General features: G+C 43.9%; 2 protein-coding genes across 7 annotated transcripts; one reads left to right on the plus strand and one right to left on the minus strand.

The window, feature by feature from the left end:
- Positions 1-310: 310 nt before the first annotated feature.
- LOC124032161 (DAZ-associated protein 2-like) lies at positions 311-2,417 on the minus strand. Its single transcript, XM_046344316.1, has 4 exons — positions 2,222-2,417; positions 1,246-1,364; positions 881-1,123; positions 311-619 (listed from the first exon to the last, which is right to left on the minus strand). The coding sequence occupies exons 1-4, from the start codon at positions 2,232-2,234 to the stop codon at positions 491-493; spliced, it is 504 nt and encodes a 167-aa protein (XP_046200272.1). The 5' UTR covers positions 2,235-2,417; the 3' UTR covers positions 311-490.
- A 14,719-nt stretch (positions 2,418-17,136) lies between these two features.
- LOC124032163 (POU domain, class 6, transcription factor 1-like) lies at positions 17,137-25,310 on the plus strand. Of its 6 annotated transcripts, none has more exons than XM_046344317.1 (12): positions 17,137-17,476; positions 18,441-18,536; positions 19,049-19,093; positions 19,737-19,953; positions 20,104-20,258; positions 20,569-20,830; positions 20,954-21,231; positions 21,464-21,583; positions 21,820-22,071; positions 22,247-22,382; positions 22,558-22,726; positions 23,178-25,310. In XM_046344317.1, exons 2-12 carry the CDS (start codon positions 18,483-18,485, stop codon positions 23,524-23,526), a joined length of 2,037 nt encoding a protein of 678 aa, XP_046200273.1. In that variant the 5' UTR covers positions 17,137-17,476; positions 18,441-18,482; the 3' UTR covers positions 23,527-25,310. The 6 variants fall into 6 exon arrangements, with proteins under 6 accessions (XP_046200273.1, XP_046200277.1, XP_046200274.1 ...); XM_046344321.1 differs by having other exon boundaries at positions 20,954-21,129; XM_046344318.1 differs by having other exon boundaries at positions 20,957-21,231.
- Positions 25,311-26,651: the final 1,341 nt, after the last annotated feature.

Genomic DNA, 26,651 nt, shown 5'->3' on the forward strand with positions numbered 1-26,651 from the left:
GCATTTTCAACATGCCATGCAACAGCAAAAAGAAAAAAACTAAAGTATATGTGATGCACTGCTTGGATCATTAGCACTCTTTGTGAGGAAGACATGAGGCACAGTCCAAATACACATGAAAAACTGAAATAATAAAGTACAAAAATGGTGACAGTTAAGAGTTTAGATCGATGTCATTCACTCAAAAAGAAAATCTAGCCAGTAACATATGAAATGTGTTTTGACTGAAGACAGCAGCACTATCCCTGTAAGGTCAGGGAACCGGTTCAGAAGCCCAAATTATGAATAAGTAATTAAGACTGACTCTGGATTGAAAGTGGAGTACTGTACCTTTTATTGGGGCTCTAAAGTATTACATTCCGTTAAGTGATATCAGTATTGTGGCATGGCCAAGCAGCCCGAAAGGGGTTGGCGGATGGGACAGGAGAGGGAGTCATCATTTTGAATGAGGGAGAGGAGTATGGGGAGAAGTTGTGGCAAATGCTGGCTGTTACCAGATGGTGTACCCACCATTGGAACCACCCATGAAGAAGTTGTTCTTGCGCTGTGTCATCATGACGTTGGCACCCTGCATGGCGGCCAGCTGAGCTGCATTAGGCATGTGGCCAGGAGGTGGGGGCTGTGATGTGTTTAGGTGAGGGAGAAAGAAAGTCACATGCATGAGTAACTTTACCAATATCTGTTAATCGACAACACAGGCAATATACTTGGCTCCTCCCTTGTACTTATTATGGTTATCGATGACTTTCCCCTCACGTGGTTGTCTAAATCTTAAGTAGACACAAACTGAAAAGAAACAACAAAAACCAGCAAACACGCCACCCACCAGGAATTGAGCTTGACACCCCTGATATAGGCATGGTGTTTTGCGGATACTCACAGGGATGGAAGCACTGTTGCTTTGACCAAATCGAGCACCAGAATCATATCCTCCCTCCACTAGCACAGTGGAGCCAGGGGGATACATGGCTCCCATGGGGTAGTATGCCATGGGGACATTGTGACCCATTGGTCCAACAGCCATGGACTGGGGCAGTTGCATGTACATCTGTGTGCCAGGGTACTGGGCCATTTGCTGTAGCTGGCCAGCCTGAGATGGGTGCACATACCTGGGCTGATAAATCTTTGGAGTAATGGAAAGAGGATGAAAGGGGGAGTGTTAGACAGTCTGTCAGTGTGTTGATATGATTGTGAATAATCTTCACAAAAGTAGATAACACATTTATTCCAAGTATAAATGGTTACCTCAGAGTATGCAGGTGGTGCGTCTGTGTAAGGGGGTGCCTGAGGAGACACTTGCATAGCAGGGGGGTAGATGGGTGCACTGCTCTGCTGTGGGTACACAGCTTGCTGGGGATAGGAACCTGTGATACACAAAATAATATTATGCTATTATCACTATCAACACTTTGTTTTACTCAAACGTCACACAATTGCAAAACAAGACCACTCTTCGTGGGGTCGGAATAAAACAGATTTTTCCAGTTCAGGGATACAATATGGGCGTCACTAGTTAACACAGCCACAGTCATAAACACCGTTAATTTCTACAAGTTATCTTTAAAATCAGAACCTAACCCATACACCTAACCTTAAAAAATAAAATAATTCAATGAAATCGTACGATGGGCAATTTTGACTTTGTGGCTGTGTTGTCTAATGGGAACAACAGTATTTTCAACCAAACTTCCGTTTCCACTGAAACGGATGTGGGAACTCCGCTCAGGCGTCTTTTTACGCCTGCTACATTAGGTTAATCTACAACAGACCGTTCTAACAAAATAAATGTACCCATGACTGGCTAACAGAACAGAGAAATACTTCCTTCGTCAATATAATGATTACAGTTGGCTAGTTAGCCACGTTAATATAGTCTGAACAATACAGTTAATCAATTTACATGAGTGACTATGACAGGTCCTACTGTTAACTCGTTAGCTGAATAGTGTTGTATTCATGGTTGAGGTCAGTGTACACGGCTACGCGCTAAATAGCCTGTAACAAACGCTAGCTAGCTAACGTTACGTATTTGGCAACATATATAAGATAGCTGGCTACTTACCGATCGACTCTAACCATTTAAACAACTGTAGGTATTTATCGAATTCATAATGAAAACGACGACGGCCAGGTAGACCGCGCAGTCTAGCTTGCAGCTAACGAACGTTAGCCGCTGTTAGCTAGCTTATTCAACAATGATTTTGGACGTTAGCTAAATTACCTTTGTTGTTCATTGTCCTGAATTGGTGTGTGGTTTTCTGAGCCGAAGACGATGATTCTGAAGTTGTATTTTTCTATCAGGACCGTTTTAATACTAAAAACGGAGATAACAGTTCAGAGTTACGTGACCGTTCACTTCCTTGTTTTTCTCTGGATTTTCTGATTGTTGTGATGTGGATGCAGTTAGCTACGTAATGTGGGCTCCCTTCAATGGGAGGGGAGGGGGGATTCGATTATCTGTCCCGGATTACCCAGTTTGGAGGTGTTTTCTTTGGGTGAATGTCATTCTATTCGTGTTGGGGCCGGGATGATTCCCGGGCGTGAGCGGTGAGCCAGGTGTGCCCCGTACAAAACCCACGGTGAAATCGGCTCAAAAGTGACATAGCCTAGGCCAGATTAAGCACGTGGACTAATGAGTAGGATTCATTGTTTTCCCATGCAAAAGTGATTGCGTTATCTGTTTTCCAAATTAAGAACTCTAGTTTAAAAATTCAGACATATTTTATGGAAAATAAATTTATGTTTCAGGACGATGCACCATGCCGCTTTATTGACAACATGACCGAGCGACGCACATTCCTGTTCGAATTATGCCCGTTTACGTCACGGGCCATAGACCGGTACACCCCGGCTCAGGTCAATAGAACTCCCTCAATGGCTCCGTTACTCCCATTCAATTGGTGAAAGTGTGTGAGCTGATGTAAATTGTTTTACATTGTTTAACTGGCTCAATTTTGTTGGTGTAATATATTTACTGCATGTTCCATGGTATGAGAAACATGGGCACCTTTACCAGACCTAGATACAAACTGTTCGATAACATTAATGAGAATGAAAAACAAATATTTGCAATAGTCAGCAAGAAGGAGCTAATCGTGGACACAGTCGTGAACTGTTGTTGTGAGTGGACCATGATAGTTCATTACTGATATGGACCAGAGGAATTTGAAGCTCTCGATCCGCTCCACAACCCCGTCGACGTGGTTAGGGCGTGCTCGGCCTTCCGTTTCCTGAAGTCCACGATGTTGTGTCTTGCTGAATCATAGTGGAAACAGTAAGAACACAATAACGACGTTGCGTTGGTCATGTAGATCTCACAGTTTAGCTTCTTAGTCAGCTAACTGACGTTAGCAGCTGTTAGCTAGCTAGAGAGCTCTTTTGTCTTGCTCCTGATAATGACAACGCCTCTTCCCCCTCAGGAGATTGAACATATTCGGCATGGGCCCTCATATCCTTAATTGATTTTTTAAATGTAACCTTTATTTAACTAGGCAAGTCAGTTAATAAGACAAAATATATTATTTATAATGATGGCCTACAGCTGCCAAACCCGGACGACGCTGGGCCAATTGTACGCGCCCTATGGGACTCTCAATCACGGCCGGTTGTGATACAGCCTGGAATCGAACTAGGTGTCTGTAGTGACGCCTGAAGCACTGATATGCAGTGCGCCCCCTCCCACACAAAAAAAGTTATACAGCTGAACCATAGAGAGCATCATGACTCTTTAACTCACTGCTTGGTATGGCAACTGATTGGCATCTGACCGCAAAAGCTGATGCTACTGTTTATAATCAAGCCTGCCACGTCATCCCTAAAAAAAAACATTTAAAATGGATAGTTTATCAACATCATTTATCAATTGGCAATATCTCACTACATCAACACTAATGGGTGATGACATAGCATATTTATTGAAAATATTTGTTATACATAATTCTGATCATTAGGTGAACGGTAGTCAATTCTCGGTAGGAATATTTTAAGCTTATTGATAGAGGACATTGTGACTGAACAGACAATATAGAGCACTGGCTATGGGTTTAATGAAATATTTGAAATCTTAGCTCTCCCTTTGAGCTCCAGTGCACTACAAATTCAAGGAATTCATAAGACTTTTTCTTGCTCAATACAGGTTCAGTGGACCCACTTATTGTTTGGGATGCCTTTAAATGTGCCGTTAAAGGCTTTTCAATGACATTTTCATTCCAAAAAATGGTCTCGTCAACGGAGAATAGAACATCTAACATTAGACATCAATGGTGTAGATAGGCTAAATGTATACAGAAGCACTGAATAATCTAGACGCAAAACAAAACGTTTGAGGAATTTATTCAGGAAAGATCTGGTTTCATTTATCTAAAAAGCAGACTAAATTGGATGGGGAATGGCGAAAATTCACCAAGTTTTAACCTAAACCTTCAATATAGAAACGCGGACAAAAAGAACCTACAAAAAATATTAACCAACGATGGAAAAATCCTTACCTCTCCAACAGAGATTTTGTTCTCTTGTCAAGTTCATACAACCTCACTTGACGATGGGTTTTGTGACATCCTTCTCCCCACAACAACAATAAATCTTCTGCATGCCTAATTAATTGCACATTTTTATTTTATTTTACCTTTATTTAACCAGGCAAGTCAATTAAGAACACATTCTTATTTTCAATGACGGCCTGGGAACAGTGGGTTAACTGCCTGTTCAGGGGCAGAACGACAGATTTGTACCTTGTCAGCTCGGGGGTTTGAACTCGCAACCTTCCGGTTACTAGTCCAACGCTCTAACCACTAGGCTACGCTGTTAGCAATTGATTCATTTTAGATGGGGAAACCCCTGGTCTCGACAGCATTCCAATAGAGATATATCAAACTTTGTATGAACTACTGAAATATCCATTACTATCATGTTTTAATTACTCATAAATGGCAAAATGTCAGACATCCAAAAGGAGGGGCTGATTCATCTCCTACTTAAGCAGGAGACAGGGGAGCAATTCAAAGACCCAGTCTCTTTTTAAAAATGTGGAGGCTCCTCACCTTTCAATGTTGTGATGCAAATAAATATTGGCAAAATCTATTGCTCATAGAATGAAAAACATCTTACCGGACATTATTCGTCATGATCAGACGGGATTCTTAAAAGGAAGATATATTGGAGACATTAGAAAACTACTTGAAATATTGGAAAACTATTTTATGAGAATGCAGGGAAGCCAGGTATAATCTTTATAGTATATTTTGAGAAAGCTTTTTATACAGTATCTGTAGGATCTGTTTATACAGTGTCACGACGAAGTTGGACCCTCTCCTTGTTCGAGCGGCGTTCGTTGGTTGACGTCACCGGTTTTCTACCCGCCACCGATCCACTTTTCATTTTCCATTTGTTTTGGCTTCATTGGACACACCTGGTTTCCATTCCCATAATTATATGTTTCTTATTTAACCCTCTGGTTCCCCCATGGTTTTGTGCGTGTTTGTTCGTTGTAAGTTGGTCTGTATTTGTGAGCTTGATTATATTCCTTCTTGGAATATTTGTTGTTTTGAGTAAAGTTACGTGAATTACTCATCTCTGTGTCCTGCGTCTGACTCCGCCTTACCTGCTACACCTAGGCACCTTACAGAAACACGCACCTGAAAATGGAGTCAGCAGGTGCACAAAGCCCTCCTTTGAAGAAGAGGAGCGCGTCTAGCAGCACGCAACCATGTTGCATAGTCTCTGTACAGCCATGGATCGCGTGCTGCAAACAACGGAGCGATGGGAGAGAGGAGGTTGTTCAGCGCCCCATCATCATCACAACAACCTGTCCACCCCTCCTTTACCTGGTCCCAGTGGGATTTGGCTTGCGCTCCCAAGGGAATATGATGGGACGGGTGCCAGGGGTTCCTACTCCAGCTGGAGCTGTACCTGGCGACCGTCCACCCGGCTCCTTCGGGATGCGAGAGAGTGTCCTAAGGTAACTGAGCTTAACGACTACCGCCCTGCACCTCCACCCTACCTGACACCCTAGACCCACTCCAATTTGCTTACCGCCCAAATAGGTCCACAGATGATGCAATCTCAACCACACTTCACACTGCCCTAACCCATCTGGACAAGAGGAATACCTATGTGAGAATGCTGTTCATCGACTACAGCTCGGCATTCAACACCATAGTACCCTCCAAGCTCGTCATCAAGCTCGAGACCCTGGGTCTCGACCCCGCCCTGTGCAACTGGGTACTGGACTTCCTGACGGGCCGCCCCCAGGTGGTGAGGGTAGGCAACAACATCTCCACCCCGCTGATCCTCAACACTGGGGCCCCACAAGGGTGCGTTCTGAGCCCTCTCCTGTGTGGCCACGCACGCCTCCAACTCAATCATCAAGTTTGCGGACGACACAACAGTGGTAGGCTTGATTACCAACAACGACGAGACGGCCTACAGGGAGGAGGTGAGGGCCCTCGGAGTGTGGTGTCAGGAAAATAACCTCACACTCAACGTCAACAAAACTAAGGAGATGATTGTGGACTTCAGGAAACAGCAGAGGGAACACCCCCCTATCCACATCGATGGAACAGTAGTGGAGAGGGTAGTAAGTTTTAAGTTCCTCGGTGTACACATCACAGACAAACTGAATTGGTCCACTCACACAGACAGCGTTGTGAAGAAGGCGCAGCAGCGCCTCTTCAACCTCAGGAGGCTGAAAAATTCGGCTTATCACCAAAAGCACTCACAAACTTCTACAGATGCACAATCGAGAGCATCCTGTCGGGCTGTATCGCCGCCTGGTACGGCAACTGCTCCGCCCACAACCGTAAAGCTCTCCAGAGGGTAGTGAGGTCTGCACAACGCATCACCGGGGGCAAACTACCTGCCCTCCAGGACACCTACACCACCCGATGTTACAGGAAGGCCATAAAGATCATCAAGGACAACAACCACCCGAGCCACTGCCTGTTCACCCCGCTATCATCAAGAAGGGGAGGTCAGTACAGGTGCATCAAAGCTGGGACCGAGAGACTGAAAAACAGCTTCTATCTCAAGGCCATCAGACTGTTAAACAGCCACCACTAACATTGAGTGGCTGCTGCCAACACACGGACACTGACTCAACTCCAGCCACTTTAATAATGGGAATTGATGGGAAATTATGTGAAATATATCACTAGCCACTTTAAACAATGCTACCTAATATAATGTTTACATACCCTACATTATTCATCTCATATGCATACGTATATACTGTACTTTATATCATCTACTGCATCCTTATGTAATACATGTATCACTAGCCACTTTAACTATGCCACTTTGTTTACATACTCATCTCATATGTATATACTGTACTCGATACCATCTACTGTATCTTGCCTATGCTGCTCTGTACCATCACTCATTCATATATCTTTATGTACATATTCTTTATCCCCTTACACTGTGTATAAGACAGTAGTTTTGGAATTGTTAGTTAGATTACTTGTTGGTTATTACTGCATTGTCGGCACTAGAAGCACAAGCATTTCGCTACACTCGCATTAACATCTGCTAACCATGTGTATGTGACAAATACATTTTGATTTGATTTGATTTACTGTCTATCTGGGAAGGCTCTGGAGTGGGCCAACAACGTATGGGGAGAGGGCGACAGAGGGCTCTCAAGGGATGGTAACGAAAGTGCTCGGGGAGGTGTGTAGGTGTTTCAATCGATGCGACTACGGTGGAGAGTCCAGACCAGGTCTCCACCGTGCACATCCCCTCAGAATATGCCGATTTGGTTCTTGCCTTCTGTAAGAAGAAGGCGACTCAACTACCACCCCATCGACGGGGGGGTTGTCCGATAAATCTCCTGGTATACGCAGCACTTCCCAGGAGTCACGTGTAACCTCTGTCACAGGAGATGACGACGGCGATGGGAACATATGTCTCCGAATCTCTGGGGCAGGGATACATTCAGCCTTCCACTTCACCTGCCTCTTCGTGTTTCTTTTTTGTGAAGAAGAAGGATGGAGGTCTGCGCCCGTTTATTGACTATCGAGGTATCAATCAGATTACTGTGAGGTACAGCTACCCGCTGCCTCTCATAGCCAGTGTGATCGAGTCAATGCACGGGGCTCGCTTCACAAAATTGGATCTCAGGAGCGCTTACAATCTGGTGCGTATCCGGGAGAGGGACGAGTGGAAGACTGCATTTAGTACCACCTCTGGGCACAATGAGTACCTCGTCATGCCGTACGGATTGATGAATGCTCCATTAGTCTTCCAGGCATTTGACAAGATTTTCCGGGACCTGCACGGGCAGGGTGTAGTGGTGTATATGGACGACATTCTTTTATACTCCGCTGCATTTCAGCCATGCGTAATTGGCTGACTCCAACCACGGTAAAGGAGGTGCAGCGGTTCTTAGGGTTTATCAACTACTACCGATGGTATACCAGGGCTTTGGTCAGGTAGCGGCTCCCATTACCTCACTGCTGAAGGGGGGACCGGTGTGACTGCAGTGGTCAGCTGAGGCGGACAGGGCTTTTGGTCACCTGACGGCTCTGTTTACCTTGGTTCCCGTTCTGGCTCATCCGGATCCCTCCTTGGCATTCGTAGTGGAGGTGGACCCGTCCAAAGATGAGATATGATCTGTGCTGTCTCAGCGCTCGGGTACGCCACCAAAGCTCCGCCCCTGTGCCTTCTTTTCGAAGAAGCTCAGCTAGGCGGAGCGAAACTATGATGTTGGGGACCGGGAGCTGTTGGCTGTCGTAAAGGCTCTGAAGGCGTGGAGGCATTGGCTTGAGGAGGCTAAACACCCTTTTCCCATCTGGAGTGACCACTGCAATCTGGAGTACATCCAGGCGGTGAGGAGACTGAACCCTTGCCAAGCAAGATGGGCTATATTTTTCACAGTTTTGTTTTCACCCTATCCTACAGACCAGGTGCCCAAAACGCTAAGGCAGACACACTGTCCGGGATGTATGACACAGAGGAGCGGCCCATGGATCCCACTCCCATACTTCCGGCTTCTTTCCTGGTGGCACCGGTGGTGTGGGAGCTGGACATCGAGCGGGCGTTACGTACAGAGCCCACTCCCACCCAGTGTCCAGCTGGGCGTCTGTACGTCCTGTCTGCTGTCTGCGACTGTTTGATCTATTGGGCCCACACGTCACCCTCCTTTGGTCATCCTGGTATCAGTCGGACAGTGATCTGTCTTAGTGTGAAGTACTGGTGGTCCACCTAGGCTAAGGACGTGAGGGTTTATGTTTCCTCCTGCTCGGTGTACGCCCAGTGCAAGGCAGCTAGACACCTGCCCAGAGGGAAATTACAACCCCTACCCGTTCCACAACGGTCGTGGTCACACCTGTCGGTGGATTTCTTGATGGATCTTCCTCCGGCATAGGGAAACACCACGATCCTGGTCGTTGTGGATCGGTTTTCTAAGTCCTGCCGTCTCCTTCCTTTGCCCGGTCTCCCTACGGTCCTACAGACTGTGGAGGCCCTGTTCACCCACGTCTTCCGGCACTACGGGGTGCCTGAGGACATAGTTTCTGATCGGGGTCCCCAGTTCACGTCCAGGGTCTGGAGGGCGTTCATGGAACGAGAGTAATGCGCAGGTGGAAAGAGTTAACCAGGATGTGGATAGGTTTCTGCAGTCCTATTGCCAGGACCAGCAGAGGGAGTGGCCGGCTTTCATCCCCTGGGCAGAGATGGCCCAAAACTCACTCCGCCACTCCTCCAGTAACCTATCTCCCTTCCAGTGCATACTAGGTTATCAGCCGGTTCTGGCACCGTGGCATCAGAGCCAGATTGAGGCACCTGCGGTGGATGAATGGTTTAGGCGCTCGGAGGAGATCTGGGACACCGCCCATGTGCACCTGCAAAGGGCCATAAGGCGGCAGAAGGCGAGCGCTGACCGCCACCGCAGTGAGGCCGGGTCTGGTTCTCGACTCTCCACCTGCCCTGCTGGAAGCTGGGTCCGCGGGTTGTGGAGCCATTTAAAGTCATGAGGAGACTGAACAAGGTTTGTTACAGGTTACAGCTCCCCCTGATTACCGTATTAACCCTTCATTCCATGTGTCTCTCCTCAGGCCGGTGGTGTCTGGTCCACTCCAGAATCTGAGGTCCGCCCCTTCTGGACATCGAGGGGGCCCCGGCGTATGCTGTTTGAGCCATCATGGACTCAAGTTGTCGGGCGAGAGGCCTTCAGTACCTCGTGGAGTGGGAGGGGTACGGTCCGGAGGAGAGATGCTGGGTGCCGGTGGAGGACATCCTGGAACCTTCATTGCTGCGGGAGTTTCACCGTCTCAAATCAAATTTATTTATATAGCCCTTCTTACATCAGCTGATAACTCAGCCTAAAACCCCAAACAGCAAGCAATGCAGGTGTAGAAGCACCAGGCTACGAGGAGTGGCCAGTCCTCTTCTGGCTGTGCTGGGTGGAGATTATAACAGAACATGGCCAAGATGTTCAAATGTTCATAAATGGTCAAATAATAATAATCACAGTAGTTGTCGAGGGTGCAGCAAGTCAGCACCTCAGGACTAACTGTCAGTTGGCTTTTCATATCCAATCATTAAGAGTATCTCTACCGCTCCTGCTGTCTCTAGGGAGTTGAAAACAGCAGGTCTGGGACAGGTAGCACGTCCGGTGAACAGGTCAGGGTTCCATAGCCGCAGGCAAAACAGTTGAAACTGGAGCAGCAAAATTCACACTGGATAAGACAGGAGAAGTACTTCAGATATAACAAACTGACCCTATCCCCCCAACACATAAACTACTGTAGCATAAATACTGGAGGCTGAGACAGGAAGGTTCAGGAGACACTGTGGCCCCATCCGATGATACCATGGATAGGGCCAAACAGGAAGGATATAACCCCACCCACTTTGCCATAGCACAGCCCCCACACCACTAGAGGGATATCTTCAACCACCAACTTACCATCCTGAGACAAGGCTGAGTATAGCCCACAAAGATCTCCGCCACGGCACAACCCAAGGGTGGGCGCAAACCCAGACAGAAAGATCACGTCAGTGACTCAACCCACTCAAGTGACACACCCCTCCTAGGGACGGCATGAAAGAGCACCAGTGACTCAACCCCTGTAATAGGGTTAGAGGCAGAGAATCCCAGGGGAGAGAGGGGAACCGGCCAGGCAGAGACAGCAAGGGCGGTTCATTGCTCCAGAGCTTTTCCGTTCACCTTCACACTCCTGGGGCAGACTACACTCAATCATATGACCCACTAAAGAGATGAGTCTTCAGTAAAGACTTAAAGGTTGAGACTGAGTTCGCATCTCTCACATGGGTAGGCAGACCATTCCATAAAAATTGAGCTCTGTAGGAGAAAGCCCTGCCTCCAGCTGTTTGCTTAGAAATTCTAGGGACAATTAGGAGGCCTGCGTCTTGTGACCGTAGCATACATGTAGGTATGTACGGCAGGACCAAATCGGAAAGATGGGTAGGAGCAAGTCCATGTAATGCTTTGTAGGTTAGCAGTAAAACCTTGAAATCAGCCCATGCTTTAACAGGAAGCCAATGTAGGAAGGCTAGCACTGGGGTAATATGATCAAATTTTTGGTTCTAGTCAGGATTCTTGCAGCCGTATTTAGCACTAACTGAAGTTTATTTAGTGCTTTATCCGGGTAGCCGGAAAGTAGAGCATTGCAGTAGTCTAACCTTGAAGTAACAAAAGCATGGATTCATTTTTCTGTATCATATTTGGACAGAAAGTTTCTGATTTTTGCAATGTTACGTAGATGGAAAAAAGCTGTCCTTGAAACAGTCTTGATATGTTTGTCAAAAGAGAGATCAGGGTCCAGAGTAATGCTGAGGTCCTTCACAGTTTTATTTGAGACGACTGTACAACCATCAAGATTAATTGTCAGATTCAACAGAAGATCTCTTTGTTTCTTGGGACCTTGAACAAGCATCTCTGTTTTGTTCGAGTTTAAAAGTAGAACATTTTCAGCCATCCACTTCCTTATGTCTGAAACACAGGCTTCTTGTGCGGGCAATTTTAGGGCTTCACCATGTTTCATTGAAATGTACAGCTGTGTGTCATCCGCATAGCAGTGAAAACATTATGTTTTCGAATGACATCCCCAAGAGGTAAAATATATAGTGAAAACAATACGGGTCCTAAAACAGAACCTTGAGGAACACTGCAATGTCAGAGGACAAACCATTCACAAACCATTCACAGGCCAGAGCTTGTCCGTGTAGATCAATTTGGGTTTCCAATCTCTCCAAAAGAATGTGGTGATCGATGGTATCAAAAGCAGCACTAAGGTCTAGGAGCACGAGGACAGATGCAGAGCCTCAGTCTGACGCCATTAAAAGGTAATTTACCACCTTCACAAGTGCAGTCTCAGTGCTATGATGGTGTCTAAAACCAGTCTGAAGCATTTCGTATACATTGTTTGTCTTCAGGCAGGCAGTGAGTTGCGGTGCAACAACTTTTTCAAAAATTTCTTAGAGGAATGGAAGATTTGATATAGGCCGATCGTTTTTTATATTTTCTGGGTCAAGGTTTGGCTTTTTCAAGAGAGGCTTTATTACTGCCACTTTTAGTGAGTTTGGTACACATCCGGTGGATAGAGAGCCGTTTATTATGTTCAACAGTAGTTTAGTTGGAATAGGGTCCAGTATGCAGCTTGAAGGTTTAGAGGCCATGATTATTTTCATCATTGTGTCAAGAGATATAGTACTAAAACACTTGAGTGTCTCTCTTGATCCTAGGTCCTGGCAGAGTTGTGCAGACTCAGGACAACTGAGCTTTGGAGGAATATGCAGATTTAAAGAGGAGTCTGTAATTTGCTTTCTATGTCACACCCTGGTCGAAGTATTTTGTGTTTATCTTCATGTATTGGGTCAGGCCAGGGTGTGGCATGGGGTTTTTGTATTGTGGTGTGTTTTGTCTTGGGGTTTTGGTGTGTATGTATTGGGATTGTAGCTAGTGGGGTGATCTAGCAAAGTCTATGGCTGTCTGGAGTGGTTCTCAATCAGAGGCAGGTGTTTATCGTTGTCTCTGATTGGGAACCATATTTAGGCAGCCATATTTTTTTGAGTTTGTCGTGGGTGATTGTCCTTAGTGTCCTTGTTCCTGTCTGTGTTAGTTTTCACTAGTATAGGCTGTTTCGGTTTTCGTTACGTTCTTTGTTTTGTAGTGTTTGTGTTTTAGATTCGTGTTACGTTTTTGTTCATTAAACATGGATCGCAATCTACACGCTGCAGTTTGGTCCGACTCTCCTTCACCACACCTAGAAAACCGTTACATTCTAATGATCATGATCTTTTCCTCAAAGAAGTTCATTAATTTATTACTGCTGAAGTGAAAGCCATCCTCACTTGGGAAATGCTGCTTTTTAGTTAGCTTTTCAACAGTATCAAAAAGAAATTTAGAATTGTTCTTATACTGCACGGTACTGTCTTTCCATGCTAGTCGGAAGACTTCCAGTTTGGTGTGGCTCCATTTCCGTTCCAATTTTCTGGAAGCTTGCTTCAGAGCTCGGGTATTTTCTGCATACCAGGGAGCTTGTTTCTTATGACAAATGTTTTTGTTTTTAGGGGTGCAATTGCATCTAGAGTATTGCGCAAGATAATTGATTTCCTCAGTTAGGTGGTTAACTGATTTTTGTCCTCTGACGTCCTTGCGTAGGCAGAGGGAGTCTGCAAGGGCAACAAGGAATCTTTGTGTTGTCTGAGAATTTATACCACGACTTCTGATGCAGCTTGGTTGGGGTCTGAGCAGATTATTTGTTGCGATTGCAAACGTAATAAAATGGTGGTCCGATAGTCCAGGATTATGAGGAAAAACATTAAGATCCACAACATTTATTCCATTGGTCAAAACTAGGTCCAGAGTATGACTGACAGTGAGTAGGTCCAGAGACATGTTGGACAAAACCCACTGAGTCGATGATGGCTCCGTTAGCCTTTTTGAGTGGGTCTGTGGACTTTTCCATGTGAATATTAAAATCACCAAAAACGAGAATATTTTCTGCTGTGACTACAAGGTCCAATAGCAATTCAGGGAACTCAGTGAGGAACGCTGTATATGGCCCAAGAGGCCTGTAAACAGTATCTATAAAAAGTGATTAAGTAGGCTGCATAGATTTCATGACTAGAAGCTCAAAAGACGAAAACATAATTTATCGTAAATATTAGCGACACCTCCGCCTTTGCGGGATGCACAGGGGATATGGTCACTAGTGTAACCAGGAGGTGAGGCCTCATTTAACACAGTAAATTCATCAGGCTTAAGCCATGTTTCAGTCAGGCCAATCACATCAAGATTATGATCAGTGATTAGTTCATTGACTATAACTGCCATTGAAGTGAGGGATCTAACATTAAGTAGCCCTATTTTGAGATGTGAGGTATCACGATCTCTTTCAATAATGACAGGAATGGAGGAGGTCTTTAACCCAGTGTGATTGCTAAGGCGAACACTGCCATGTTTAGTTTTTCCCAACCTAGGTTGAAGCGCAGACACGGTCTCAATGGGGATAGCTGAGCTGACTACACTGACTGTGCTAATGGCAGACTCCACTAAGATGGCAGGCTGGCTAACAGCCTGCTGCCTGGCCTGCACCCTATCTCATTGTGGAGCTAGAGGAGTTAGAGCCCTGTCTATGTTGGTAGAAAAAGATGAGAGCACCCCTCCAGCTAGGATGGAGTCCATCACTCCTCAGCAGGCCAGGCTTGGTCCTGTTTGTGGGTGAGTCCCAGATAGAGGGCCAATTATCTACAAATTCTATCTTTTGGGAGGGGCAGAAAATAGTTCTCAACCAGCGATTGAGTTGTGAGACTCTGCTGTAGAGCTCATCACTCCCCCTAACTGGGAGGGGGCCAGAGACAATTACTCGATGCCGACACATCTTTCTAGCTTATTTACACGCTGGGCGATCCACTCGGATCCCTCTCACGCTGGGCGATCCACTCGGTCCCTCTCCTTGTTCGTTCGGCGGTCGATGTCACCGGTTTTCTAGCCGCCACCGATCCACTTTTCATTTTCCATTTGATTTTTCTTCATTGTACACACCTGGTTTCTATTCCCATAATAATATGTTCCTTATATAACCCTCTGGTTCCCCCATGGTTTTGTGCATATTTGTTCATTGTAAATTGGTCTGTATTTGTGAGCTTGATTATTTTCCTTCTTGGAATATTTGTTGTTTTGAGTAAAGTTACGTGAATTACTCATCTCTGTGTCCAGCGCCTCCGCCTTACCTGCTACACCTAGACACCTTAAAATACAGTGCATTCGGAAAGTATTCAGACCTCCTTCCACAAGCTTCACACAATAAGTTGGGTGAATTTTGGCCCATTCCTCCTGACAGAGCTGGTGTAACTGAGTCAGGTTTGTCGGCCTCCTTGCTCGCACACACTTTTTCAGTTCTGCAACATGATGCTGCCACCCCCGTGTTTCATGGTTGGGATGGTGTTCTTCAGTTTGCAAGTCTCCCCCTTTTTCCTCCAAACATAACGATGGTCATTATGGCCAAACAGTTCTATTTTTGTTTCATCAGATCAGAGGACATTTCTCCAAAAAGTACGATCTTTATCCCCATGTGCAGTTGTAAACAGTAGTATGACTTTTTCTATGGCGGTTTTGGAGCAGTGGCTTCTTCCTTGTTGAGCAGCCTTTCAGGTTATGTCGATATAGGACTTGTTTGACTGTGGATATAGATACTTTTGTACCTGTTTCCTCCGGCATCTTTACAAAGTCCTTTGCTGTTGTTCTGGGATTGATTTACACTTTTCACACCAAAGTACATTCATCTCTGGGAGACAGAACACGTCAACTTCCTGAGCGGTGTAACAGCTGTGTGGTCTCATGGTGTTTATACTTGCATACTATTGTTTGTACAGATGAACGTGGTACCTTTAGGCATTTGGACATTTTTCTGGGGTCTTGGCTGATTTCTTTTGATTTTCTCATGATGTCAAGCAAATAGACACTGAGTTTGAAGGTAGGCCTTGAAATACATCCACAGGTACACCTCCAATTGACTCAAATGATGTCAATTAGCCTATCAGAAGCTTCTAAAGCCATGACATCATTTCCTGGAATTTTCCAAGCTGTTTAAAGGCACAGTCAACTTAATTCGGACTTTTCCCAATTTGAACATGTTTTTTTACAAATGTTAAACCTACAGTACCTCATACATCCAGGTGTTTCTCCGTTTGTAACTCGCCCACCAAAAATCTGCTGTTTTACATGTGTTATTTTTGCTGGTCTAATTCCTAAAATGGAAAAGCAGAAGAATCTGTGTGCTCTATAGTGATAATAGTTCACATGCTGCTCTTCGATATCCCAGATTTGTGGCATCGATGAACAAATAATTAAATCTTTACTTCAAAGTCAGATGTTTATATGTTATATATAAAAGGCATCTGTATGCATTGTTAACTATTTATTTTTCTTTGAATTGTTGGGGTTCAGGTATTTGACATAATTAATTTTTTGTTTATTTTTTTTACCCCCTTTTCTCCCCAATTTTGTTATATCCAATTGGTAGTCACAGTCTTGTCCCATCTCTGCAACTCCCACACGGACTCTGGAGAGGCAAAGGTAGAGAGGCATGCAGCCTCCGAAGCACGACCCCGTCAAGCCGCCCTGCTTCTTGACACACTGCTCTCTTAACCCGGAAGCCAGCCTCATCAAGGTGTTGGAGAAAGCACCGTACAGCTGGTGACCAAAGTCAGCGTGCATGAGCCTGGCCGCCACAAGGAGTCGCTAGAGCCTGCGAAACCCTCCACTAACCCGGACGAAGCTGGGCCAATTGTGCGCCGCCTCATGGGTCTCACGGTCGCGACCGGCTTCTACACAGCCCGGGATTGAGCCCGGATCTGTAGTGACGCCTCTAGACTGCTGTTCCACTCAGGAGACTTGACGTGATTGATGGGTGACTAGGTGCATTGTTGTCAAGTAAATATGCTTATTAATTCATGATTATGGATACATTCTGCAACGAGTTAGCTGGCTTTGAATCTGCAACAGAACATGTCAACAAGTCAGTTCTGAATTGCTTTAATACAGCAGTGCATTCGGACACCATTCATTTAAATAGATTTCACCTCGATCATATACTGCATATAATTTTAAAGATGCACTGTCGCTTTAAGGCAGCCATGGCTCCTCTAGAGTTGAGGCCGACATTTTTCAATGCAAGATTTTCCTTGCATAAATTATGTTCATGACGTAGTGCTAAAGGCCACATTTTTAGTCATTTTGGTGGATTTTACAGCAGAAGTCGCTTTTAGGAGGCATATGGAGGAATATGTGGGTAATCTGAATTGCAGTACCAAAGGACCGTCATTAAATATTGAGAAAGAAAGGATCCTCACGTTGCCAACCCTCCTTATCAATGCAAATATATCTTTTGTGTGCAGCCTTAGCGCCTGACTGGTGCTGTGAGATGCATTTTTAATTATGTGTGACTAAAACAAACTGTGGAAAAGCTTTTTAAAAGGGGAGAACCACAGAAATAAGACATTTTTTACGGTAAGTTGTTTGCTAAAATAGCATGCGTAAGATTACCATTGGCTATATAGCGCGACGAAATGGCGAGAGGAAATGAGTTTTTTTCGTTAATATGCAATGCTCTTAATTAGCATAATTTATATATTTATGATAAATAGAGGGAAATACATCAAATGCAGTCCCCAAGCATGAAATTGCGGGTCTTTTTTTTGTCGCGCATATTTTATGGGTAACATCGTGTCCTCAAATAGGTTACACTGCGAGATTTATTGGGGCGAGATTAGGAGTGGCCAGAGTACGGGGATCAACACCTGCCTAAATTTTGACAGATCTATAATTTCTGTGTTGTGGTGTGCTTCGCGCGACTGATCTTTTTGATATAACGTCAAAATTTAAACATTTCGAATAGTCATTTGTCAGCTATAATCATTCTAGAAGATTAGATTTGTTGGGGACGTAGGCGGGCCTGTATTTTCTAGGCCGCTTATGATCAAGAAGCTGCCAATTCTTGGTGCATTATATGTTTAATTTTTCATGAAGACATAAATAAAGTAATACAGTCTATTATTATCACTGTGTGTGCACCCCAGTAGCCCCCAGTATACAAGTACACTGGACTAAATATCCTAGGTGTGACTTCTATTTATATTGCTGTCACTTATGTGGCATTATATGATTTGTTGTTTTTATACCCCTTAACTCCAGTTAGAAACCAAATTGTCACAGTATTAGATAGGCCCATAAGACACTAATGTGGGAGTGCTTGACGGTTTGCTATTGAACAGTCATTCTTTACATAGCTATAATAATAATAATAATAATAGTTTCATCTGGAGTAGCACAAATGTCTCCAACCATTAGGCCTACTTCATAGATTTAATAGAACAAGTATCAGCACACCACATAGATGGGGATAAAACAATTCATATAGGCAAGCCTAATACCTGGTAGTTTTGATGTTACAGTATTATCTTTCCTTATTCAGAATGTCAAGACAATGACTGCTTGGTGGTGAGAGCACTGAACCATGGATCCTCAGGATCTCCCTGCTACTGATGCGCCCCTCACTGTCAATGAACAGGTACCACTAACTGCTTTGTAAACACTAGATGATTTCACATCAGTTATACACCCCTGCCCAAATGTCCTAACTCTCTGTGTTGCCTCTGCTTCATAGTCCAGTGTCATAAGCTATTGCCACATCCATGTCGCCATGTATTTGGAATGATTAACCCCACACAATAATCTTGAGGTTGATATAGTAGCTAACCAAATGTCATCAATTAATACTGATTCGGTAACACTCCTAAGGTTTTTGCTATACTTTGTCATGCTTATTGATTAATTGTGTATGTCTACTCCATCTGTGTCCTTTGCACTCATAATCAGCTAACTAAAGCAATGTCTTTTTTGAATTACGAGCGGGGCTCTCAGAAAGCATTGTTTGAGCTGCTTGTTGGCTGATCTTTGTTGTTTTGTTGTAGTCATGTTTTTTTTCTTCTCCCGTTTGTGTGCATTGTGCCCTAACGTGTGTGCTTGGCCTCTCTGTTCTCCTTAGCCATTCACTGTCTGACTGCAGAAGTATTTTTTCAGCCATTAGGTTCCTGCACTTTGAAATACCCTGCCAAAGACAACCAGGTATGCAGCCCTTCTTTCCTGCATGGCACTCTCTCTGTCTGCACCTTTCTCTCCAGCTCAGGTTTTCTCCCTGCCTCTCCTTCACATCTTTCATGGCTGGATCCACTCATACATCATGTGTTTGCTTTGTTATATTTACTAATGTTATACAAATTGGATAATTAGGATATGGTACAGATAGGGACTAGCTGTCTGCCACTGTTGACAAGGACTATGACAGGTCATACTCCCATGGTTTGCTCATGTGTAAACTCATGTTCTGATTCACGTGTAACCAATACACATGGTCCTCTACCTGAGTTGTCTCAATAGGTTGAGACTGAACGGTACTAAATTTAACTCAATACATCAGTGGAACGATACTGAGCCTAGTTAGATATTTATACCATATCATTGTATTATTACTACATGATTACCTCTCGGCCCTCCTCCTCTTCATGACTCGGAACAAAAACATCCACGCTGCTGAGAATAGATGATGATGAGTCATTTATTATGTATAGTTGTGTGACTTCTATACATAAAGAGTCTCAGGAGTGCAGATCTAGGATCAAGTCCCTTCTGTCCATCTTATCTGTTATGATCTGAGACACTTTATGAATACGGACCCTGGTCTTGTGTTGTGTTCTCCAATACTGTGCAGGTGATAGTGATGTCTGGTCATGAGACGATCCGAGTCCTGGAAGTGGAGGTAGATCAAGCCTCTCTTCCATCCTCAGTGCCTGATGGGAGGACTGATTCGGGGGGTGAAGATGGGGGTAATCAGGCCACGGAGGAACCTGAGGCAGGCATGCAGGATAGCCAGAGACCACCCCACAACGCTGGGGGAGTAGGTGAGCCCTTTGTAGGATACCGATATGGTAGGTTAGATTCCATGCAATACAGATTATACTACATTTTGTTTACCGTTTCAGTGTAAAAATATTTCAGTTTTAAAAACAGAATTTAAGATTGAGGTGTGGTGTGTGCTGATGGTAGAATAGCAGTGTGTTCTCTCTCTGTGCTGTCAGTACTGGAGGACCAGGTGGTGTCTGTGGAGTCTGCAGACTCTGGTGTCCAGACTCTAGCACAGACTGCAGTTCCCATCAGCGTCTCCCTGTCACAGTCACAGACCACCATGCCCATCACTGTGCAGAGCTTACAGGGCTTGCAGGGCTGTCAACAGGTGAGAACAATTAAACAAAAATAACTTTTCAACTACTTTTAGTGTAGTCATCGGTCATCCTGTTTATTTTTTTCCCCCACCCTCTTCTCCTTTTCCTCTCCCATGCATCACACTTTACCTGTCTGAATCTCACCTCTTCCTCCCTCATAACCCTCTTCCTCCTACCATATACCACCTCCTCCTTCTACCCCTCATCCTCCTCCTACCACCTCATACCCCTCCATCCACCTCATACCCATCCTGCTCCCACCTCACTCCTCCTCCCCCTTCTCCCACCTCTCACCCCTCTTGATCCTCCCTCCTCTTGTAGGTTCTGACCCAGGAGGGTCTGGCCAATCTGATGACAGGGATGATGGCCCAGACAGGCTCCCTGGCCCAGCCCCTGCTCATCCCCATCAGCATGGCAGGGTCCATGGGGGGCCAAGGTGGCCTAGCTGTCCTCACCTTCCCCACCAGCAACGTAGCCACACTCCCTGGCATTTCAGGTGCCAGCCAGGCCGGAAGCCTCCTCAAACTACCCTTTGCTGGCTTGCAAGGCTTACACGGATTGCAAGGCTTACAGGGGCTGCAAAGTAAGACATGGCAGAGATACACACCTCAGAATGCAAAGCATTAATCAACATTGAATCAACAGAAATTATTTATTTGGCTACCACATGGAGCTTTACCTGTATTTTTGTTCTCTTCTTTCCCAGCAGCCACTGTGCTAAATTCTGTCCAGCCCCAGCAGACAGTCTTCCAGCCTCAGACAGCATCACTACAGCAGGTCCAGGCAGCTATGCAGCAGGCTCAGCAGACAGTCTTCCAGCCTCAGACAGCATCACTACAGCAGGTCCAGGCAGCTATGCAGCAGGCTCAGCAGAACTCACAGGTGACTGCAGCCCAACTAGGCCAGGCCATGCCAGCCGTCTCTCAGCCCAGCGTGTCTGTGGCAACACTCCAGTCTGCAGGCCTCTCCATCAATCCTGCCATTGTAAGAATGTGTTTCTCTATTGTTATTGTGATGTGTGTGCATTTGTTTATCCTTTCCTAGATGTGTGTGTTTGGAAAAGATAGTCAGCAAGCCATGTTTTTTACTTAAACGTTTGGACATGTCTGTGAATAACTTGAGCAAAGAACCTAATCCACATTAATACACTTTTGTATTCAAAATGATCACATTATCGACAGTAGAATAATCTGGATGCCTCCGTTTCTTTCCCCAGATCAGTGCTGCGTCTTTAGGGGCTCAGCCTCAGTTCATCAGCGCCCTTACTTCCACTCCCATCTTCACCAGTGCCATGTCCGGAATCACCAGTCAGATCATCACCAACGCACAGGGACAGGTGTGCAAACATGCAAAAATTAAATAAGCTCACAATTTAGCAAGCACTAAATTAAGAATCACACTATTTTAACCAAGAGGTTTTAACTGTCTTTTAAAGTTTTATAAACGGTCTATAAACTGATAATTAAGTTTATAAAGAACGTATAAACCCTCTTTAAACCCTTATGTCCTATAACTTGTTGTACAGTGTTACTGACAAATACATAACCTAATTCTCTTCAATGTGGCCTCCAGGTGATTGGAACCATCCCCCTGATGCTGAACCCTGCATCACTGACTGGAGGGGCTGCTACTCAGACTCTGAATCTCCAGGGCCTCCAGGGTCTGCAAGGCCTGCAGGTGCAGACAGTCCAGCCACAGCTGGTTCTGAACACCCAGGGCCAGATCATTGCCACCATAGGGAATGGACCTGCTACAGTCCCCACATCTGCAGCTGTAATGCCTAAGCTTAGTGCTCCTGTGACATTCTCCAAGCCCAGCACTCAGGTACTGTAGGCCTTCCCCCTCCATTCATTTGTCCCTATGAGTGCTTTTGAGTGGTTATTTGAGTGGTTATATTTTGTGTGAACATTTGGTTAAACTGGAAATGGTTGGTCTTTGTTGGATGTAACCATTAACCCATTGCCGATTTGATTTGATTTGATTTGACATTTCCCCTCAGGCTCAGGTAACAACAGTTACGCAATCACCTGTGGTCATCGCCCCACAACCGTCTGCAATGAAGACAGTCACTCCAATCTCCTCCTCATTCCCTATAACCTGTGGAGACACACCTACTGTCAACCAGCTCGTCAGCAGTGCGTAGTTTCACTTCTTAACTTTCCATTTATTTAACAAAGGAAATTCATATTGAGATTGAACATCTTTTTCAAGCGAGCCCTGGCCAAGAAAAAGCACATGTTCTCTCCAAACATTGATCTTGTTTTACAAGTAGTTTGATATTTATTCTTGTTTGTCTCTTTCCATCTTAAGAGCCACAGCAAGGGGGCACAGATGAGGAGGGCATTAATCTGGAAGAGATTCGAGAGTTTGCCAAGAACTTCAAGATCCGCCGGCTATCCCTGGGGCTGACGCAGACACAAGTGGGACAGGCCCTCACGGCTACAGAGGGTCCGGCCTACAGTCAGTCTGCTATCTGCAGGTAAACTCCTCTGACCTACTGGGTGGTGGCATCCCAGCACAGTAGATAGGTTTCTGAAATCCATTCTATCAAATATGATAAATAGTGTATGTTGGTATGCTATGGACAATGTAGTTCAAAGGCTACATTTTGAAAGTCTTTGTACTCGTAGGAAAACCTTAAGAAGAAATGTCTTCTTAACTGAAATGTTTTCCTTAACTATACACTTAAGAAGCAAGTTAATCAAAGTTGCTATTCCTCAAAAAGGTTATTGCAAATGTTCTTGCTGTATTTCTTATGTTTCTCCTTAAGCAAAAAGTTAAGAAGAAATTAGATTCTTGAAAATAGTTAGAGACCAGATGAAATGGGGTTAGGTGTTATTTTGAAGAGTAGATGTCGGGTACAATCTGGTTGATCAGCGGCTACTGTGTAATTAGTTTAAAAGTTGTTGCTCCTCTGTTGCCTCTTGCAGGTTTGAGAAGCTGGACATTACACCTAAGAGTGCTCAGAAGCTGAAGCCTGTGCTGGAGCGATGGCTGGCCGAAGCTGAGTTGTGGAACCAGAAGGGTCAGCAGAATCTAATGGAGTTTGTGGGTGGTGAGCCGTCCAAGAAACGAAAGCGTCGCACCAGCTTTACCCCGCAGGCTATTGAAGTGCTCAACACCTACTTTGAGAAGAATGCCCTGCCCACGGGCCAGGAGATTACGGAAATCGCTAAGGAGCTCAACTACGACCGTGAGGTTGTCCGCGTATGGTTCTGCAACAGGCGGCAGACACTGAAGAACACCAGCAAGATCAATGCGTTTCAGGTTCAGCTGTAAGCCTGTGCAGTAAGTAGGCGTGGACTAGTGGGGAAGTTTGCAGAACAGGATAATCAGCAAAAGAAGAACGTTTTGTAAAGACAGTAAAACAGAAAACCCTAGTAAGTTTCAAATTATATGGACTTTGGGAAGAAAATGAAAGACACTGAATGACTCTTGAACTGAGTCTTACTATATGGGACATAGAATACTCACTGATCTCCATATTTTTTTGTGTGTGTGGGAGAGAGAGAAAAAGACATTGCATGTGAAACGTGATGGGGTTTAATGTTCACAAATCCTCTATCAGTTTGACAACCTCTTGTTTCATTTATTGTTAAACCATGTTATTATGTGAAACAATGGATGAAATTTGATAAGTGGTTTTATACACTTACAAGAACGTTTTTGTGAATTGTGTGGCAAATGCCTCAAAAAATATTTGGTTACATTATATCGTTACAGTTGTACAATGTCAAATTGCTCCATTCAGATATTATGCTGGTGCCACCAAAATAGTTTTGGAATTTGTACCTCTTTATGAAGTTTGTGTGATTCTGTGTGTGTAATGTGTGAATGTAGTCCTAATACTTTATGAAAGTATCGGAGTCGGAAAAAGTTTACCATGGTAAAGGTTGTCATTTAGACGAGTTAATCTGTAAAAGCCACTTACAAATCTATTGTTTTAAATAGTTAACAGATGACTTGGTCTATGAGCAGACAATACAGAGTGAAAAGAGTTGAAAACATCCCCTGTCTCAAATGAGTCCGGCGTCAGTGCTGTTTAATGTGTACTGTGTATTGAAAATACTTACATAACATAAACAAATCATCAAATTAATCAAACTGATTGAATAAGACAACTTGACTATGTAAATTAATTGATTCATATATTGTACTTTTGATTCATAGAAAATACGGTTTCTCCACTGAAAGGGGAATGGTCAATTAGGAACAAACTCAATTTAAGGACTTATGGCTTGCCATCCATTTTCTTTAACCTTGTAATTCTTTGCACTTTAGTGACTTTAAAGTTATCTGTAGCAAATACCAACTGGTTACCCATCATATTTAAGTGGTCGATAAGTAAATGTTTTGAATGGCATACAGATTTCTAAATGTTTTAACGATCAATCTTCTGTGCACCATGAGCATACATTTTGTAAGGTGATATTTACTTTAGGCAGTGGTATTTCAAAGAAAGAGAATAAACTACAATACTTTATTCTGGCCCAACTGCATATAATTTGTCTGTCTGTGATATGCCATGCTGAGCAGTGTAAGAATGAATTTGTTCCTCATGATTGCCTTTTAAGTTTGACAATGTGTTTTCAGAGAGAAAGGAAATAACTGTTATATGAATCCTGTGTTATGTTAGTCATACACAACTGCCATTTCAGAGGTATAACCTACAACTTTTTTAATGTTCACCAGTGAATTGTCTGTCTAAGTTTGAGATGACAAAATGCAAATCGTAGGTGAACACATTTTAATAGTGTAGTTCTAAGAATTAAACTAATTCTACTAATAATTTTGTTCATGTTGGGCATATGAAAATGTGTGCAGTATAAAACCAGCGATACATCTGAATTACTGAATACAGCTGAATTACTGCACTGTTGGAGCTAGAAACACAAGCATTTCACTGCACCTGTGATAACATTGCAAAATATGTGTACTTGACCAATTACATTACATTTTTATTTCAATTGAATCTGTGAAATCATTAAAGTGATTAAACTGTTGGATAATTTTGGATCATGGCATTCTCTGCCAAATATTAATAAATGCTTACTGAAAACCTCCCATGTGTTATTGTATTGTGTACCACTATGACTCTTGACTTAATTATGTCTTTGTTCTTATGTGATTTATATCAATCACTTGTCGCTTCTCTACAACATATGCCTTTGCATAAGCATTATGGTTCTAGCCAGGCATCCAAAGATCTAAAATCCTGGATATATGGAGCTTCTACCTTATTTCACACCTATCCCGTCTCTTCAGATCTACAAACAGGTCATTTCAGACAAGGCAACCGTAAATTATTTTCCACTCAAATGCAGTAGGTGGCGATCGTGTGCTTGTGACACAAAAACTAGTCTGGTTAGAACACCATAGAATCCAGTAAATATTTGAAGTGAACATGTAAGAACACATGCTTTCTTGAATATATTCACTGATGAATCTAAGGACCATAAAATAGGGAGGACAGGTGCAGCTTTTTAGAGTTCCTGAGTTTAAGGTGGCAGTGACAAATTGAGTTGAGTTGCTGGCCATAGTCTTGGCTGTAGAATGGATGGAGGAGGTAATGAGCACTGATGAGCTTAAATTAATTTGTATCACAGAGCAGACACAATGTATTCTATGAGATTTTACAGTGCCTGTTTAGGATGAGATAGATGGGGGTATTTGCGAGGTTCCTCTGGGTATCAGCTCATGTGGGAGTAGAGGGGAATAAGATGAATGTTCTCGCCAGGAGTCTCTCCTTTTCATAGTGTGTAGCCCAAACCGTTTAGACGCTACAGCCGTTTTCGCTAGAAGACCGATTTTCAGGATGTCTCATGGTCCGACAAACACTGCTGTAGCTCTGCCACCGCAGCGGAACTCCAACATAGGCAGATTTCATGGATTGAGACGCAGCCCATGCAAAAAGTTATATCTAGTTTAAACAGACGGATTTGTATGGGGATTTTTTTATTGTGCTAATTGGATTTCCACGGGGCACAGACATCGACTCTAGGGGGTTTAATGGGTAGGGTTTAGAATAGACCTTCCCTGTCTCTTTTCCACACTACAATCCAGTTGACGGTAATGCACCTTTAAAGTTGGTTGCCAACCACCATTTAAAATCTACAGAACAAGAAGAAGAAACTGTGACAGAAGACACCTCCATTCCGCCAGCAAGAATAAGCAAGACCTAGCAAAAATAAGGAAGTGATTTCCATTCAAAATAAAGGTCTCGCATTGATAATGTAAAAAAAAATGGTTGAAAAGTTAAAAGTTTTATGAGGAAATGTTAGCAGACTTAGAATTTTGTTTAACAACATGAAAATATTGACAGATAATATAGGATTGACATTATTGTTAGCAGCATTAAAAGTAATGATTACTAGGTAGTTATTATGGTAACAACAGTAATAAAA

The sequence above is a fragment of the Oncorhynchus gorbuscha genome, linkage group LG03 (genome assembly GCF_021184085.1).
Source record: "Oncorhynchus gorbuscha isolate QuinsamMale2020 ecotype Even-year linkage group LG03, OgorEven_v1.0, whole genome shotgun sequence".
Lineage (NCBI taxonomy): Eukaryota > Metazoa > Chordata > Actinopteri > Salmoniformes > Salmonidae > Oncorhynchus > Oncorhynchus gorbuscha.